This window comes from Hevea brasiliensis, chromosome 6 (genome assembly GCF_030052815.1).
Source record: "Hevea brasiliensis isolate MT/VB/25A 57/8 chromosome 6, ASM3005281v1, whole genome shotgun sequence".
NCBI lineage: Eukaryota > Viridiplantae > Streptophyta > Magnoliopsida > Malpighiales > Euphorbiaceae > Hevea > Hevea brasiliensis.
In genome coordinates, this window is record NC_079498.1 from 67,657,761 (window position 1) to 67,676,664 (window position 18,904).

Here is an 18,904-nt window from a genome sequence, read left to right on the forward strand (position 1 = left end):
AATTGTGCTAACAATTTGAATTTGTTAAAGGCAAAACTGGGTTAAGTGATCTTCATGAAAAGTGTAGCCCTATGTCTAAACTTTCCATGGGTAAAATTTTAGGTCATTTGGACCAATATAGAGAGAGTTATGACCAAATGAACACGCACTGTTCATTTGGTCATTTTCTGGGTTGGGTGCAGGGAAATCCGAATTTGGGTAGTATTTAGCTCAAGTTTTGGACAGAATTTGGGCATGGTTTCTTCATGGAAAATGGGCTATTTTGGGACTTACTTTGATGTTATGAATCATAATAAAATATTGTTTGACATATCAATGGGTTTTAGTAATTTAGTTCAATAATATTGGAGTTATCTTTAAATTACTAGATTATTTTGAGTTTAAATCTCAATTCTAATAAAAAACTAAATAAATAAAATTATATTAGATACATTTGAGAAAGGTGTGTCTACTATAAACTCGATGATAGATAAGAATAAGTTTAATAACCCTTAAACCCTTAAATCAAATATTTGTATCAAAATTTGTGTACTCATTATTTTAATTATGAGCGTACTTTAATTGATTTTGCATGAATTTTAATATAAATATTTCATTTAAGGGTTATTAGACTCGCTTTTATATAAAGTTAAGCTTATCTTATATGTATGCAAAAGGAAAAAGATGACTGTTTAACATGTCATTAGTCCTGTAATTGTGTGATATTTAATTCCAATAACTTTTACTTAACAGGCATGAGTCAGAGCTTATTGAAGAAATAGTAAAAGATGTTCTGGGCAAATTGAGAAAATCAAGTTTAGTATCAAGTGCGGCCAAGAATTTTGTTGGGATGAGTTCACGTTTGTTGGATATGAGCATATATTTAGAAATGGGGCAAACGGAAGATGTTTATTTTATAGGGATTTGGGGGATGGGTGGTATTGGAAAAACAACCATCGCTAGGGTTGTCTATGAGGAACTAGCTTCTCAATTTGAAGGTAGTAGCTTCCTTGCAAATGTTAGTGAAGTTGACGAGAAGCATGGTTTAATTCCTTTACAAAAACAAGTCCTTAGTGAAATTCTAATGGATAGAAGCATTACAATTTGGGATGCTTATAGTGGAGCCAATGAAATCAGAAATAGGTTGCACGGGAAAAAAGTTTTTATAGTTCTTGATGATGTCAATCAATTGGAGCAGTTGAAATTATTAGCTGGTATGCATGATTGGTTTGGGAAGGGAAGTAGGGTAATTGTAACAAGTAGAGATGAGCACTTGTTGACATGCCATGGAGTAGATAAGATCTATAGGGTTAAGGGATTAAATGATGATGAAGCCCTTCATCTCTTTTGTTTGAAAGCCTTTAAAAATGATTATCCTACAGGTGATTACGTGGAGCTATCTCATCACTTCATAAATTATTGTACTGGCCTTCCATTAGCTCTTGAGGTTCTTGGTTCTTTTTTGTTTTGTAAATCTGTAAATGAGTGGAGAAGTGCATTGGGTAGATTGAAAAAAGTTCCTAATCAAGAAATCTTGGGTAAGCTTTATATTAGTTTTAATGGGTTAGAGGAGATTGAGAGGAAAATATTCCTAGATATTGCTTGTTTTTTCAATGGAGAGGATAAAGATCATGTGATGAAAGTATCAGTAAGCTGTGGATTCTATCCGGATATTGGAATGAGAGTTCTCATCAACAAATCTCTCATAACCATTTCCAAAGAGAGAATTTGGATGCATGATTTACTTCAAGAAATGGGTCGAGAAATTGTTCGCCAAGAATCGCCCCAAGAACCTGGAAAAAGAAGTAGATTGTGGCTTTATAAGGATCTTGAACATGTTCTATCAAATGATAAAGTAATGACTTAATTCTAATGCCCTATGATGCAATCTTCATATAGAGTTTCTTAGTAAATACCATTGTTACCTTTAATTTTCAGGGAACAGAACAGATTGAAGGCATAGTCCTAGACTCATGCAATCAAGAAGATAAACAATTGAGTGCTAAAGCTTTCGCGAAGATGAAAAGGCTAAGATTGCTCAAACTTCAAAATTTGCACCTTTCCCAGTGCCTTGAGCATCTTTCAAATAATTTAAGATATCTTGAATGGGATGGATATCCTTTCAAATATCTTCCATCTACTTTCCAGCCTGATAATCTTGTTGAGCTCCACATGCGCTGTGGTAACATGGAACAATTGTGGAAGGGAATTATTAAAGTAGGTACTATGATTTTTCATGTTCATCATAAGTACTTTCAAGTTCATAATTAACTAGGTCTTTAATGGTGTTACTTTTCACAACTTCAGCCATTTTAATTTGTTTATGTATACATTTTCACAGCCATTAAAGATGTTGAAGGTCATTGATCTAAGTTACTCTGTTAACTTAATCAAGACTATAGACTTCAAGTATGCTGCAAACCTTGAGAAGTTGAATCTTGAAGGTTGCACAAGACTGTTGGAAGTTCACCAATCCATTGGAGATCTGAAAAGGCTTGTTTTATTGAACTTGAAGTATTGCAAAAGCCTTGCAAGACTTCCGAACACCATATGTGATCTGAAGTCCCTTAAGTTTCTTTATTTACATGGATGCTCAAAACTTGAGAAGTTGCCGGATAGGTTGGGTGATATGACAAGTTTGGAGAAGCTTTATGCAGGTGGGATTACTACAATACATGCACCATCATCTAAACTGTGGGATTTTTTTCTCCCTTCAAGGTTATTGCCATGGAAGTATCCAAATCCAGTGGTTACGATGTTGCCTTCTTCGTTAGCGTTACGATCATTGAGGTCATTAGATTTAAGTTACTGCAATCTGGTAGAAGAAGCACTTCCTAGTGATCTGAGCTGCTTCCCATCATTGAGAACACTCAATCTAAGCGGAAATGATTTTATTAGCATCCCTTCAAGCATTAGTAGACTTTCAAAACTTGAAGATTTTCAGTTCGCTAATTGCAAGAAGCTTCAAGCATTCCAAATTTTCCATCAAGCGTTTTACATCTTAGCATGGATGGTTGCACTGCCTTGGAAAGTTTGCTACCCAAAAGCATCAGCAGACGATTTGAACTTGAAAATCTTTCTGCTGCTGTGGATTGCAAGAGGTTTCAGTTATTGACAGATCTCTCATCAAGCATTTTATGTGTAAGTGTGGATGGATTAACAGCACAAGAAACCATCCGAAATCAATTTGGAACAAACACTATCAGACCTTCATCATTGACTCTGGTAAATTGCTTCAAATTGTTTGAGGTTCAAAGTAAAAACATTGCAGTACTTTGAAGGCTAACAAGTTATCTGCACTACTTGCTAAGGCACACCTCTCAGGTCTATCTCTATCTCTCTCTCTTTCCCACACATGTCTACCACAGACATAATTGTTTTATAAATAGAGACATGATGCATATTTTTTTCGATGCAGGGACTCTATAATCCAAGCACTCACTTATCCATGTGTTTAGCTGGAAGTGAAATTCCAGGTTGGTTCAACTATCAGTCCCCAGGTTCTTCATTAGAAATGCATTTGCCTCCATATTGGTGGGCTAGCAAGTGGATGGGATTTGCATTTTGTATAGAGTTTGGATTCCATGAGCCTCTGCCAGATTCTTCTAACATTTTCTGTGATTTGCACGCATGCATTGCTCCAAATCAAGATTTGTTTTTGGGTCATTCAACCGTAGAAATACCTAAGGATATGATTGTTACATCAGATCAACTTTGGTTCAATTACATGCCACGAATCTCTTTAACTTGTCTGGATTTGTGGGAATCATGTAATCATCTCAAGGTTTTGTTTTCCTCAGACCAAGTGATGGTGAAGTACTGTGGGTTTCGCGCAATATATAGTCGAGATGTTGATGAATTAGTAGCCTGCAGCAATCCTTTTCAGAATTTGGGACTCTCCTGTAATGATTATGTTGAGAAGAGTAAGAGAAGCCATGACGATTATAGTTGTGGCAGTGGAGGAGAACTCAATGAAGTTGGCAATCTCGCTTCCAAGAGACCGAAAATGCCTGTGGATCCTGAGTCCTGAGATGAAACTAGCGAAATATGGAGGCAAATGCATATAGACACGGTGTGTGTGTCTATAAAGTGCAGAAGTCATTAAAATTCTTGTCTTTGTTTTCACAGCTATGCTTATGTTGATAGAAGTTGGACTGCGATTTCGTATTTTCGTATACCCTCTTGAAAGTGATACTTTCAAATATTATATTCAACGGTAAATAAAATTGAAATCTTCTTTGAAGCTTGGATTCAGATAGCAACTCATAGACTTTGATTTGTGAATATAACCCCCTGCCATGGCGTTCATGCATACGAATACAACTCATTCAAAGTCGCTCATAATTACAAAGTTAGGAATTAACTCAATAACTTGATCCAAAAATAAAAAATTTGGATTTAAATTAATTAATTCAAATTTGATTAAAAAAATTAAATGAATGAAATTTAATTCAAAATTTAAAAATTCATATTTTTATTTGTGACGATCCATAACTTATAAAACGATTTGAATTTAATATGAAATCTTTTATTTATATAAATTTAATGCATAATCCAATCAATATAATTATTTATTTATTTTTAAGGGGAAAGACTTGTCTTGACTTGAATTATTATTATTATTATTATTACTTTTTTTTTTGTTTCCCTCTACCTACAGCATCGAATCCTATGATTTCCTTGTTTTTTTTAATTATTTATTTATTTATTTTTCTTGTTTCTTTGGGTTGTTAAAGTTATTATTATTATAAATTTTTTTTCTTACTTTACTTTTACAGTTTCCTAAAAACGTATTTTTGTTGATTTCATTATTATTATTATTATTATTATTATTATTATTAACTTTGGCTTTAAAATAAAATTTTATATTCAATGGGTCTATCATATTAATTTAATTAATCAAGTTTTTACTATATTTTGGATATGTAGGAGATTTAAATATTCATTCTTTCAGTTGAAATTATCTCTTTTATTGAATATAACTATTATCTTGAAGATTTCAGGTAAGTAGTAATTATAGTACATGATACTGTTTTAGTCTATTTTAAAATTTATTATTAAATGAAATTTTAAATCAATATTTTAATAATTATTTTACATGTGATTTTCTAGAGTTTTTTTTATTATTAAATTTTATTCCGATTTTGATTAAATAATTGATTTTGTCAATTATCTGCATTAGAACCATTAGAATTCCAGAAATAGGCCTTTAGTATTTTTATATTGATTGATATCTGACTATAAAATTTACTGATGTGTTACACTGAATTTATTTGATATTAATTTGATCTTATTAACTCAATGAAATTATTGAAAAAAAAAATTATTGAAATTGCATTATTATTTATTATTTACTATTTGAAATTTTTTATTAATTTTAATTGATTTGTATAAATTAATTTTCTGTTTTAAATTGATACCTGTGCCCAATAAAATTATTATTAAAATAATATTAAAATTTTAATTTATATTAATTATTATAATATTATAAATTAAATTTATTAAAAGATTTAATTATGAATATTCCTTCGCTAAATGTTATTAATGGCAATGATATCATATGGACTAATTTTTTATTGTTAAAAGTACCTGCCACATTGATTTTGTCACCAAAAGTTATTAGGAATGTAATTTAACGAATGATAATATTTTTTATTAATATATATTGTTGATGATAAATTATTATTTTTAATATTTTTATAAATAATATAAATAATAAAAATAATAAAAGATATTTTGAAAAATTCAAATATTCTCGGTTATTTTTAAGTCCAAGAGAGAGACCGACGCTAAAATGGATGTCCTTGTGAAATGAGACTTGGACGAGGACACGACTGTTCATCAAAGACCAAATGCATTGTACTTTTTTCCGCGTACCCATTACATTCCTTGATTGACGCGTTTGGCAGGATATCTCCAATATAGTACTACTGCTTCACTTGCTTTGCTTTGTTCATTTCCTTTATCATCGTAGTATTTCAGTAATCAAATGTCTGTCTTACAAAGTGTAAGAAATTAAAAATCCTGATAGCCCTTATCTGCTCTTCTCTTGATCATTTATGGCTTCCATTGCTGCCTCTTCCTGCAAATATGATGTCTTCCTCAGTTTCAGAGGGGAAGATACCCGAAAAAATTTTACTAGCCATCTCTATGCTGGTTTATGTCAGAAAGGGATTATCACCTTCAAGGATGATCAAGAACTTGAGAGAGGAAAAACCATTTCCCAAGAACTCCTTAAAGCAATTCAAGATTCTAAAATTTCAATCGTTATTTTTTCAAGAAGCTACGCTTCTTCCTCTTGGTGCTTGGATGAGCTTGTACAGATTTTCGAGTGCATGAAAACCCAGGGACAAATGGTTATGCCTGTTTTCTACCATGTGAATCCAACTGAAGTGAGAAAACAAACAGGAGAATATGGAAAATCATTTGCTCACCATGAACAACGTTTCAACAACTTGCACAATGTTCAACAATGGAGAACTGCAATGACTGCATTGGCCAATCTCTCTGGTTGGGATTTACAGGACAGGTATACATACAACTCTTTTTCTTGCATAATTTAAATTTCTTTTATTTGGATAATATTTGACTGTAGATGAAGTTGTAAATTTAGGCTTCTATTTGCTTAGGGTTGATCAGCAACCAGTCTCTTTGAGGGGCAATTGACAAAAAAAGTGTAATAAAAAATACAAAATACTAAAAAAAGGGTGAGTTTGAAATTAATTACTAAAAAGGGGTAAATTTTGCTGAGGTGGAGGAAATGAGTGCGGGACGCTAATTATAATAGCGTTTTTAAGATCCGGACGCTATTCAAAATAGCGTGAACGCTATTCAAAATAGCTTCCAGCTCTCAGTTTAAAAGTAGCGTCCAACCTTTTTTTTTATTTTTAATAATTTTATTTTATATTTTAAATAAAATATAAATATTATTTTAATAAATAAAATTATAATATGTAATATTATATATTATAATATTTTTATTATGAATATTATTTTTTAATTTAAAATTAAATTAAAATTTAAATAAATAAAAAATTAAAATTAAAAAATAAATAATTAAAAAAATTTAAGAAAAGTTGGACGCTATAGCGTCTAACTTTTCTTTAAATTTTTAATAATTTTATTTTATATTTTAAATAAAATATAAATATTATTTTAATAAATAAAATTATAATATTATATATTATAATATTTTTATTATCAATATTATTTTTTTAATTTAAATTTAAATTAAAATTTAAATAAATATAAAATTAAAATTAAAAAAATAAATAATTAAAAAAATTTAAGAAAAGTTGGACGCTACTATAAGTAGCGTCCAACTTTTTTTTAAATTTTTAATAATTTTATTTTATATTTTAAATAAAATATAAATATTATTTTAATAAATAAAATTATAATATTATATATTATAATATTTTTATTATCAATATTATTTTTTTAATTTAAATTTAAATTAAAATTTAATAAAATATAAAATTAAAATTAAAAAAATAAATAATTAAAAAGGTTTAAAAAAAATTAGACGCAACTTATAGTTTAATTTTTTTAATTATTTTATTTTATATTTTTATTATAATTTTTTATTTTTTTTAATTTATTTAAAATATAAAATAAAATAATTAAAAATATTATAGAATATATAATATTAATTATTATAATTTTATTTATTAAAAAAATATTTTTAATTTATTTAAAATATAAAATAAAATAATTAAAAATTTAAAGAAAAGTTAGACGCTACTTATAGTAGCGTCCAACTTTTCTTAAATTTTTTTAATTATTTATTTTTTAATTTTAAATTTTTATTTATTTAAATTTTAATTTAATTTTAAATTAAAAAATAATATTCATAATAAAAATATTATAATATATAATATTACATATTATAATTTTATTTATTAAAATAATTTTTATATTTTATTTAAAATATAAAATAAAATTATTAAAAATTAAAAAAAAAAGGTTGGACGCTACTATAAGTAGCGTCCAACCTTTAAACTGAGAGCTGGACGCTATTCAAAATAGCGTCCAGCTCTCTTTTCAACTTTTTCACCCGGACGCTATTTTGAATAGCGTCCAGACCTTAAAAACGCTATTATAATTAGCGTCCCGCACTCACTTCCTCCACCTCAGCAAAATTTACCCATTTTTGATAATTAGTTTCAAACTCACCCTTTTTTGGTATTTTACATTTTTTATTACACTTTTTTTGTCAATTGCCCCTCTTTGAGACTGTTTTGTTCCTTTCAATGTAATATATTTTGGGGTTGGTTGAAAAGATATAATTTTTCAACTTTGGGCTAAATTCGCCGGATCGCAACTGGTTAGATTTTTACTAGTATCCGATTCGACCGAACCCTAATAGAATAAATTAGAATAGTACATAATTGGATAATTGAATTTGAGTTTGAAAAATAATACTTATAACGTGAATTTAGGTATTATATATTAGGTATCCATTATTCAAATCTATTTATATACATACTTAATTAAATAAAAGATATATGTTTTTTTATAATATTTATAAATTTTACATTTTTATTTTAAATAAATAAAATTAAATATTTTATGAAATTATTAAATTTAAAAATATAAAATATAAATAAAATTAAATTTTTATGTAAATTATTAATTAAAATATATAAAAAATTCTGATTTCAATTGGGTATTGTTCATTTTGAACAGTAACACAGATTCTCTTTTAATGTATTTACATAGATGTTCCAAAATAATACTACCACTAATTATAATAAGGTTGAATTGGCACTATCAAATTCAGACCTCCTACAATAAGGCATTTCCCTTCAATTTTTTTGGGAAATTATGTGGAGAGTTGAGTTTACTTGATATTGCCGTTGGATTTGTTTTTAAAATTTTTTTTTTTAAAATATATTAATTAGAAAGTATTAAAAATTAATTTAAAATTAAATTTAATAAGTTTTAGAAATAGGAGCATCAATAATAACGCAATAATTTTTCTAATCTTTTTCTTTAAAAAAACATTTGAAATAATGATATTTTTTCTAAAAGTTTTTTTTTAATCTTTAAATAATAATGCCAAACAAACACTTACTCTAATAAAATTTTATGAAATTCAAATTTACGTCCTATGTGATCTTGTGATTTTCCAACTTAATTTGTACTCTATCTAGCTCTCAAATGCTTGGGACCATTTAGAAAAATGTATGAGGAATATATAGTAAGTCTTCAATGGATTAAGAAGAGACAAAATGAATTGATTGAAAAAAATTAAATGAATGTTTGGGGTCCATTTACAAAAATGTATGAATGATTGTCAAGTACGTAATTGCCTTTTACCTCAGAAAAATGGACAAAGAAAAATAGAATAAAGTGCAGAAGTCATTAAAATTCTTGTCTTTGTTTTCACAGCTATGCTTATGTTGATAGAAGTTGGACTGCTATTTCATATTTTCGTATACCCTCTTGAAAGTGATACTTTCAAATATTATATTCAACGGTAAATAAAATTGAAACCTTCTTTGAAGCTTGGATTCAGATAGCAACCCATAGACTTTGATTTGTGAATATAACCCTCTGCCATGGCCTTCGTGCACACGAATACAACTCATTCAAAGTCGCTTATAATTACAAAGTTAGGAATTAACTCAATAACTTGATCCAAAAATAAAATATTTGGATTTAATTCAAATTTGATTTAAAAATTAAATGAATGAAATTTAATTTAAAATTTAAAAATTTATATTTTTATTTGTAATGATCCATAACTTATAAAACGATTTGAATTCAGTATGAAATCTTTTATTTATATAAATTTAATGCATAATTCTTACCCAAAATGATTTAATCCAATTTTGCACTTTTATTGATTTCTTTTTTGTAATTTCTTAGAATAAAAAAATTGAATTTTTTTTAAAATAAGAAAATTTTATTTTACAAGAAATAAAAATTATGTATGTACCTATTTCGCATTGCATTTAGAAGATGAAATTACTTTTCTGAATAAAAGTACTATTTAAGATGCTATTAAAAAAACAGTTTGAAAAAAATTATTTTTTTATTTTAATATTTTTATAATTAAAATTTATCCAATTTAATTTTAAATTATTTTTTAATACTCTTTAACTGGTATATTTAAAAAATAATTTTCTCAATAACAGTTCTAGCATTAATGCTAAACATGTCTTATAATAATGTAAGAATTTAATTGTTTTTTTTATTTTATAAATAATTTATTTCAAAAGATGTATTAGGCACGGTTACTTGTATTCAAATAAAATAAATAAGGAGATATGAACACCTTGACTGTGGATTCTACGGTACCCTCAAGGTGTCAATACCCTTAAATTTTTTTTTTTTCAAATACTATATTTATTCATTTAATAATAATCTTGAAATTGTTTATAAATTGACTTGTCAAGTGGATTGTGATTTTAAAGCATATTTTAAATTAAATTAAAGTAAACATTATCTTAACATTTAATGATACAATAAGATTAGGTGAAATAATATAAACTTATTTAAACTTTATCATTTTTATCTTTTGTTATTATATAAACACATTTATTGAGTCATATTCTATAAAATTGATGGTCAACTCATTGACAATATATATGATATAATTTGATACTAAATCATTTGAGTTCACTCAATTAACTCATATTTAAAATAAAAACATAAAATTTACAAAATTAATTTTTTTTTATCAAAAAATTAATATATTTAACTCAAACACGACACAATCAATAAATTGAATGAAATTTAATCCAAAAATTTTTCATATAATTACCCAATAAATAATTCAAATAATTAAAAAAATCCAAACTCAATTAACTTCCTCCATCCATTTGATTCCTCTAAATAGCATGGAATGGACATTACTGGAGCCACATTTAGTTGAGTTGGTCAATTTACGCATTCAACTTTATAAAAAATATATATATATTTTAATAAATTAATTTTATTAAAAAAATAAAAAATATAAATTAGAGTCAGTTATATATTTTGAATTAATACATATAAAAAAGTTTAAATTTAATTTATTTATATAACTTTATTTTTAATTTTTTAAATAATATATAAAAATTTAAAATATGCAGAAAATATTTTATATTTAATTTCTATTAAGTTGCATGGAGAAGAAAAAAACTATTCTTAATCACTTGGAACAATTACCGAGCACATATATTTTATCGGTAATTTTTGATGTATTACTGATAAAAAAGGATACGAGATTTAAAATGTGAAATAACTTTTACTAACGACAATATGGATAAATTATCGACAGAATCTTCACCAACCACAAGAATTTCGTTGATAAATTTTTAACAAGTAAATAAAAATAAAAATTATAAAATAAAAAAATAAAATTTATCCACGACAATTTTGTGATTGGTAATTTTGACTACAAGAATTTCGTCTATAAATTTTTAAGAAGTAAACAAAAATTAAAATTACAAAATACAAAAAAAAAAAAATATATTGATGCAATTCTTGTGGTCGGTAATTACCTACCATAAGGATTTTGATGGTAAATTTTAAGAAGTAAAAAGAAAAATTAAAATTAAAATATAAAAGCAATTTATTGATGAAATTCTTGTGGTCAATAATGACCTAAGGTAAATTTTTAAGAAGTAAATAAAATTTAAAATTCTAAAATGAAAAAAAAAAAAAAAAAGCCAACGACAATCTTCTGATCATTAATCGGATTGCGTTTATCAATGCATTAAAGAAGCTGAATTCAAAGATGGGAGGCCATGGATGCTAATGGGAGATTTCAATATTTGTAATTCACCTCTGGATAAATGGCGAAGGAGGAGAATTAACATTCAAATGGCTGTTGCTTGCAACTCTTTTCAGGATGATGAAGAGCGTGGGGAAATTGATTTCAAGGGTCCAAGGTTTACTTGATCCAACAAGCAACATGGTTGAGCATGTATTTTGGATAGACTTGATAAAGTGGTAGTTTCACCTGAATGGAGAGTTCTATTCCCATTTTGCCAATTGATTCATGAAAAAAATGGTTGCTTCAGATCATAGGCCTCTTTTATTAATGCTTCATCCCAAATCTAAGGGGCAATTCAAGCCTTTTTTTTCTTTGACTAACGATGGACCACCTCTGCTTCTTGTGAGGATATTGTTGCAAATATTTGGTCATCGCAAGAGTCACCTGCCCATTTATTGTCTAAACTTGATCAATGTTGTAACACCTTAATTTTTAAATTTATTATTTTATGAGTAAACATTAATATTTTATTTTATTTAAATTTTGAAAAATTATTTAAAATTTTTCAAATTTTAGAAATTAGATTTAATTTTCCGAAAATGTGAAACTTTGATGATTTTTAAAAATTAATTTAAAGATCACGTGACAAAACTAAAAATATATTTAGACTTTAAGAATTTTTTTGAGTTTTCTGAAATTTTTTCGAAATTTTTGGGTCTCGTTTTTTATTCCAAGGCAGAGCAAAAATTCAATTTTAGGTATCTTGAATCGAACGGGCTGAATCGAATTGAATCGAATTGGACCAGTCGAATCGGGCAGGTCTCCTTCCTTCTTTTCTTCTCCTTTCTTCTCTCTCCCCGACGCCCCACTTCTCCCTCCTGTTTCTCTCTCTTCTCTCTCCCTCCGCACGGCCACCGCCTCCCCTCCCCTCCCCTCCTCGTGTCACCGACAACCTTCCCCACCCCTCTCTTGCCGCCGGCTGGCTTCCAGGTCGCCGAAAAACTGCACCAAAAACTCCCCAGCATGCGAGCGAAGCTTCAACTTCCCGGGCCGATTTCGGCGAATCCGGCCATCGATTGGACCTGGTCTTATCCCAAAATCCATCTACACCTCAAAAGCTTTCCATAGACATCAAGAACACAAAAATCTATCGAGCTGATTGTCAAATTTTTATCTAGGAAGTTTTAGCCCATTTTGAATTTTGAACTAGATTTCTCGCAAACCGTGAACCCCACGAAAAATCTGAGAATACCAGAGTACTCCCTTCGACAAGAGCTTTGCGGCAATACCCATTTCAAATTTTTTCGATACTGTTTTTTAGTGGGTCCCACTAAACTTCGTGGTATTTTTTCGAGAATTAAATGAGCTTCATAAATTCCATTAAAATTATGTACTAACCCTCATTTTGTGAGCTTCGCGTAGGTATGCTCATTTCGAGAAAATTCGACAGTTGCTCGGATCTGTAATTTTGGGCAGGGCAGGCTGGCTATCAGGAAAGCTTCAGAATCGGGTCAAGATTATAAGCTACCCCACCATTTTCAGATGTTTTGGACGCGTTCCAAGTGTCAGAATTGGCATAGGTAACCCCGAACCCTAATTTTTCTTAATTATCTAGGCTTGATTTCAATTAAAAATCTATAAATTATTCATGGTAAGTTAGAAAATTATAATTCCTTTTGCATTAGCTTAATAATATTGCGAAGGACCGCGGGGCAAAATTTTAGAATTTTTAGAGCTCATTTGGATAGCTTTTACAAAAGGTTTAGTTGTACGGACTAAATGGTAATTTTTCAAACTGTGGTTGTTGACTATTTGGATGGGCCCAGGAAGGGCCATGTGGTGTGATTGATTTGTGGTTGTGTGACTTGTGGATATAGAAGTATATTTTGAACCATTTTGCAGGTTGGGTGAGTCCTAGGTATAAGGGAGACTCTACCAGATTTTTGGCACGACTTACGGTGTCTTTAGTTCTTTTTAAGCTTGTATTGAGTCAATTATATTAAATAATTATAATGAAATTGTCAAGTGAGCCAGGACATCCTTCCTCCTCTGTCCAACTGCCGTAGTGACCTCGATTCACGTCTGTGAGCAAAATATTGATTTTAATTATAATTTCAATATTATTATATGTTCAGGCATGCCCATGCATCACTTATAAATATATATCTATGTAGTTAAACTCTAGACACATTTTATATTACATTCTTAATTGATCAAGTGTCATGGATATTGTTTTATGGTAATTTAGAGCAGTGTGCGTGTGTTGGCATGCGTGTGGTGTATGGTGTTGGATATGGACAGGATGGGTAGACACGGCTGGAGCTTGACTCGCTGGGACCCGATCTTTTTATGGATGTCAGGGTAGTCATGGCTCGAGATGATCTTGCTGGCTTCCGCATTTGGTCTATTAAGAGAAAGTTTGGCTTGAGATGTACTCATTGGCAGAGGTTGAATTAAGAGGCTGTATAGGTGATAAGCTCCCATATATGTACTGTTTGAATATTATTGTGTGTGTAAGTGCTTCAGATTACCTTTTTGCTGTTATGATGTGATTTGTATGAAAATTATGATGGTGTTGCATCCCGCTCTTTAGGATGCATTAGCTTTAGATAGCTATAGAAATTATAGTTAAAATCGATATTTTACTCTCTGAGTCGAACGCTCACTCCTGTTCACCTTATTTTTTCAGGATACAGAAGATTTCTTATTGAGTTCTAACCTGCCTCTCTCCCTCGTAGGTAATCTATTAATGTTTGTTATATTTTATATAATTTTACTAACTTTTAGAATTCCGTATGTGTTAGAAGTATTTTATTTGAATTGGGTTTGTAATATAATGTGGTGGTGGATCTGTAAAATTATTAGATGCATGTATGATTAGATTAGATGAGAAAGTTGAGCTCCCATTTGATTTTATAACATTATAAGTATGTGGAGGGTGAGTTGAGGTCCCCAAATTATTATATATTGTGCTTACAGGTCGAGCGAGTCAAAAACTCCCCGTTGTATGGTCCATGTTATGGTCAAACTCTGTCCGGTTGTTTTCTTAAAATTGGGCTTAATATGGGCTTAATATGGGCCTTAGGATTGGGTTAAGGAATAGTTAGGCTTACTACGGGCCTCGGAAGCTATAGGCTGGCCCAGGTCCTAGTGCTGGTCTGGCCCATAGGTTGGGTCATGACAAATATGGTATCAGAGCTTAGGCTCCAGATTCATGGGGAATATATGTCTAAAGTTTGAGGAGAGTCTAGTAGGAGTCACATGCGGAGAATAGGGTCCACATTCATCCTTGCATTGTCATCCTTATTTCTAGTTTCTGCTTCGTATAATTGTGTGTAAATATTAGTCTATAGAGTTGTGTAACATGTTATTTTGAATTTTATGGGCTAATGCTGCTGAATTTCAGAAAAATGCATAGAAGCAGAAAAGCTGCCATTGCACCAAAACGGGATGTACCAAATGAGGTGTCGGCACAGGATGAGGCAGCTACCCCAAGGAGGCGGGGCAAGAGACTTAGAGTTGCTCAAGTAGAAGAGCAGCCGCCACCAATTCAGGCATAATCTTTTATGGCCCAGGGTCCTATGGACCCAATGGTAGCTACCCTAGCCGGATTGCAGATAACCATCGATATGATGGCATAATATATGGTCCACCATCCACAACAACAGCAGCCCACCGTACCAAGAGGGGAACCTTACAAATAAATAATTAATTTTAAGAAGTTGGTACCTGGAATCTATGAAGTAACTGATGATGCTTACTGATTTTTGGACTCTTGCAAACAGGCGGGGGTGGAACTGTAGTTAACTGATAGGAGATTGGTAGAGTGTGTGTAGCATGTATTGGGGCCAGTGCCAAGGCAGTGGATGACAGACTACGTACTATCTCGCATTGAGGGATTATCTTGGACCCAGTTTGTAGAACTATTTATCAATAGATTTGTACCAAAAAGCTTCAGAGATCAAAAGCAGTGGGCCTTTAAGGCCTTAAGGTAGAATGACAGATCCGTAGATGAATATGCTACATAATATTTGGAACTGAGTAGGTATGCCCCCACAGTAGTGGCTACGGAAAGTATGAAGGTAAAGAGGTTCCTAAAGGGGCTAGACAGGAAGTATGCAAACCTGGCTATATTGTCTGATTAGTCTTTTGATGTAGTAGTTGATCGAGCCAGACAGATTGAAATCAGTTATATAGGAGATAACAGCGGAAGGGCAAAGAAGAATAAAGCAAAGGGTTCTTCAGGTGTTCCCTACATGAGTACTGTGGATAGTGGCAGCCAGAGTCATTACAGAGGAAGAAGTAGAAACAACAAGAAAGGTGGTTTTAAACACATATCTCGAGGATTCAGACTAGGGTGCGGATCCAGCAATGGTCATAGTTCAGGTTATAGTAGTTATAGGTCGGGTTCAAGATCTTCCTTGGCACCTTGCACGCAGTGTGGAAGAGGACATTCAGGACCTTGTATGATGGGTTTAGGAGGATGTTTCTGGTGTGGCCAGCAAGGTCACTTTGCTAGAGAATGTCCCAAGTTTACTGAGCCACAGATGGGGTCACAGGGTTCTGTTGCAAACGTCCCTCGTTAATTGTATCCGAGTGCTTCCAGCATAGTGGGCAGTCAATTCAGTGGCCAACAGGGCCGAGGACAAGGAGGACATGGATTTAGAGGTAGGCCAGGAGGTAGAAGTTAACTTCAGGTTTTTGCAATGCAAGGTAGGGTTAGGCTCGGGTTTTAACCTTGACCCACCAGGATGCTCAGGCTTCTAATGCAGTTGTGGCAGGTATTCTTCTAGTCTGTTCCTATGAGGCTCATGTTTTGATAGATCTGAGTAACAACATAGACGTGGATATGGTTTTTCCAGATAGCCCAGTGGTAGTGGATGGAAGGATCCTCCCAGCATACTTGGTTTCTCTACCAGTAATGGATTTTGATGTAATTTTGAGAATGGAATGGTTGGCAACTCATTACTCCACTTTAGACTACAAGAACAAAAAGGTATATTTTCATATACCTGGTGCAGAAGAGTTTAGCTTTGACGGTGACATGAGCGTGGCTTTATATAACTTGGTGTCAGTAATTAGTTCAAGAAAGATGTTGAGGTGTGGGTGTCAGGGGTATTTGGCATTAGTGACAGATACATATGTGGAAGGTGTTAACTTCGAGAATGTTCCTGTTGTTAGAGAATTTATGGATGTCTTCCCTAAGAAGCTTCCTGGGTTACCACCAGAAAGGGAAATAGAATTCTGCATAGATATTGTGCTGGGTACAAACTCCATTTCTATGCCACCTTACAGGATGGCACCAGCAGAGTTGAAAGAGCTGAAAGAGCAGCTACAGGAGCTTCTGGATAAGGGTTTCATACATCCAAGCACCTCCCCCTGAGGTGCTCCTATTCTATTTGTGAGAAAGAAAGATGGGTCCTTAAGGTTGTGTATTGATTACAGACAGCTGAACAAGGTGACTGTGAAAAACAAGTATCCACTTTCTCGGATCGATGATCTGTTTGATTAGCTCCAAGGGGCTAAATTCTTTTCCAAAATAGATCTACGGTTAGGCTACCATCAGTTGAGAATCAGGAATGAGGATGTGCCCAAGACAGCATTCAGGACAAGATATGGTAATTATGAGTTCTTGGTGATGTCTTTTGGACTCACTAATGCACCAACGGCTTTCATGGACTTGATGAACAGGGTATTCAGGCCGTTCCTGGACTATTTTGTCATTGTATTCATAGATGACATTTTGGTATATTCTCGGACCGAGGAAGAACATGTGTAGCATTTGAGAATGGTGTTGCAAACTTTGAGGGAGTACCAACTATATGCTAAATTTTCAAAATGTGAATTTTTGCTAGAAAGCGTCTCATTCTTGGGACACATAGTCACACCTTATCCCTGGTAAGGCATGACATGTTCCCGTAGCATACCTAATGAATTACCGAACTCCACCTATCGATAACCCATTAGTTATGCTACAAAGGATTTTAAAACAAATTATAGCTTTTTATCTTATCAATTCTTTTGCAAAAAACTGCATGAGAATAGTTAAAATTCCATGTAAACATTCATTGGAAATAATGATAGACTAAATATTTCAAAAGTTACATTTTCATAAGTCTCAAAGTAAAATATAAATTAGTTACAAACTCAAAATGTGATAGCAATGCAATGCTTTTAAATACAAACTGCTCGATGTCCGTACATCCATACATATAGGTACAAAATACATCAAAAGGAAATCACGGGGGTATACCTATGATATATACCCACAATCAAAACCAAAATGCTGCTTCCAAGTCTCTCACTCAACAGCCTTCTCCTTTCCCTTTCCTGCGATAGCATATATAAGCTATCGCTGAGTATATCACTTAGTGGTGCACAACTAATAACTTTAAAACTTAAAATAAAGTAAAGCTTATCAAGGCATAATAAATCACATCCTTCGTAAGCATGAAAACATCACAATAGTTCTAAGTTCATTAGAGCCATTTATTATAATAACATTTCAAATGAGAAATCACAATTCATAAATCACAATTCATAAAGCATTAGTGTTGCCAACATCAACACACAGTTCAGGCCATGACACAAAATTTCACGATCAGTGCCATGTTATACACCACGACAATATCAACCTCACTAACCATTATTAATGAGGGAAGGGCTAGCTAGCTAATGAGTACTCATTTAGTCTTACCCTACTAACCGTTATTAATAGGAGACATAATCAATATCAATTATCAACCCCAAGTAGCCGTTACTACTAGGGAGTTCCGAAATGGACTGTCATGCTAACTGTGGTTTCAAAACAGTTTCCAAAATTTTTCCACTCAACAATCACATTTATACACCAATAAACACATTTAAATTCATTATAATATCTATATAAAGGTGACAACACCCAAATTTCTTAAATGCAAGAGAAAAACTATATTTCAGTCAAAGTAAACTTGTTCAAAGCAAACTCATTCAAATAAACACATTCCAAACAATTTACAAGTTTAAAAACAAAGAAAAGGTTAGTTGTGCACAAACCTTCAATGCTCTCCTTTCTCTTTACTCACTATTTCTTATCCATCCCAACCTCTTTCTCTACTGAAAATACACAAATAGAATGCCTCAATACGCATCTCAATTGCTGCTTTAATGAATGTCTAATGCATCCCAAATCAGCTTTGCAAATTTTAGAAAGTTTTGGTTTTGGACAGCTTGGTGCCC

At 31.3% G+C, this 18,904-nt stretch overlaps 1 protein-coding gene and 1 pseudogene across 1 annotated transcript; both read left to right on the forward strand.

The window, feature by feature from the left end:
• Positions 1-676: 676 nt before the first annotated feature.
• LOC131180653 (disease resistance protein RUN1-like) lies at positions 677-4,188 on the forward strand (annotated as a pseudogene).
• A 1,790-nt stretch (positions 4,189-5,978) lies between these two features.
• LOC131180823 (disease resistance protein RPV1-like) lies at positions 5,979-6,744 on the forward strand. The gene has a single exon (XM_058148570.1). The coding sequence runs from the start codon at positions 6,039-6,041 to the stop codon at positions 6,540-6,542; it is 504 nt and encodes a 167-aa protein (XP_058004553.1). The 5' UTR covers positions 5,979-6,038; the 3' UTR covers positions 6,543-6,744.
• Positions 6,745-18,904: the final 12,160 nt, after the last annotated feature.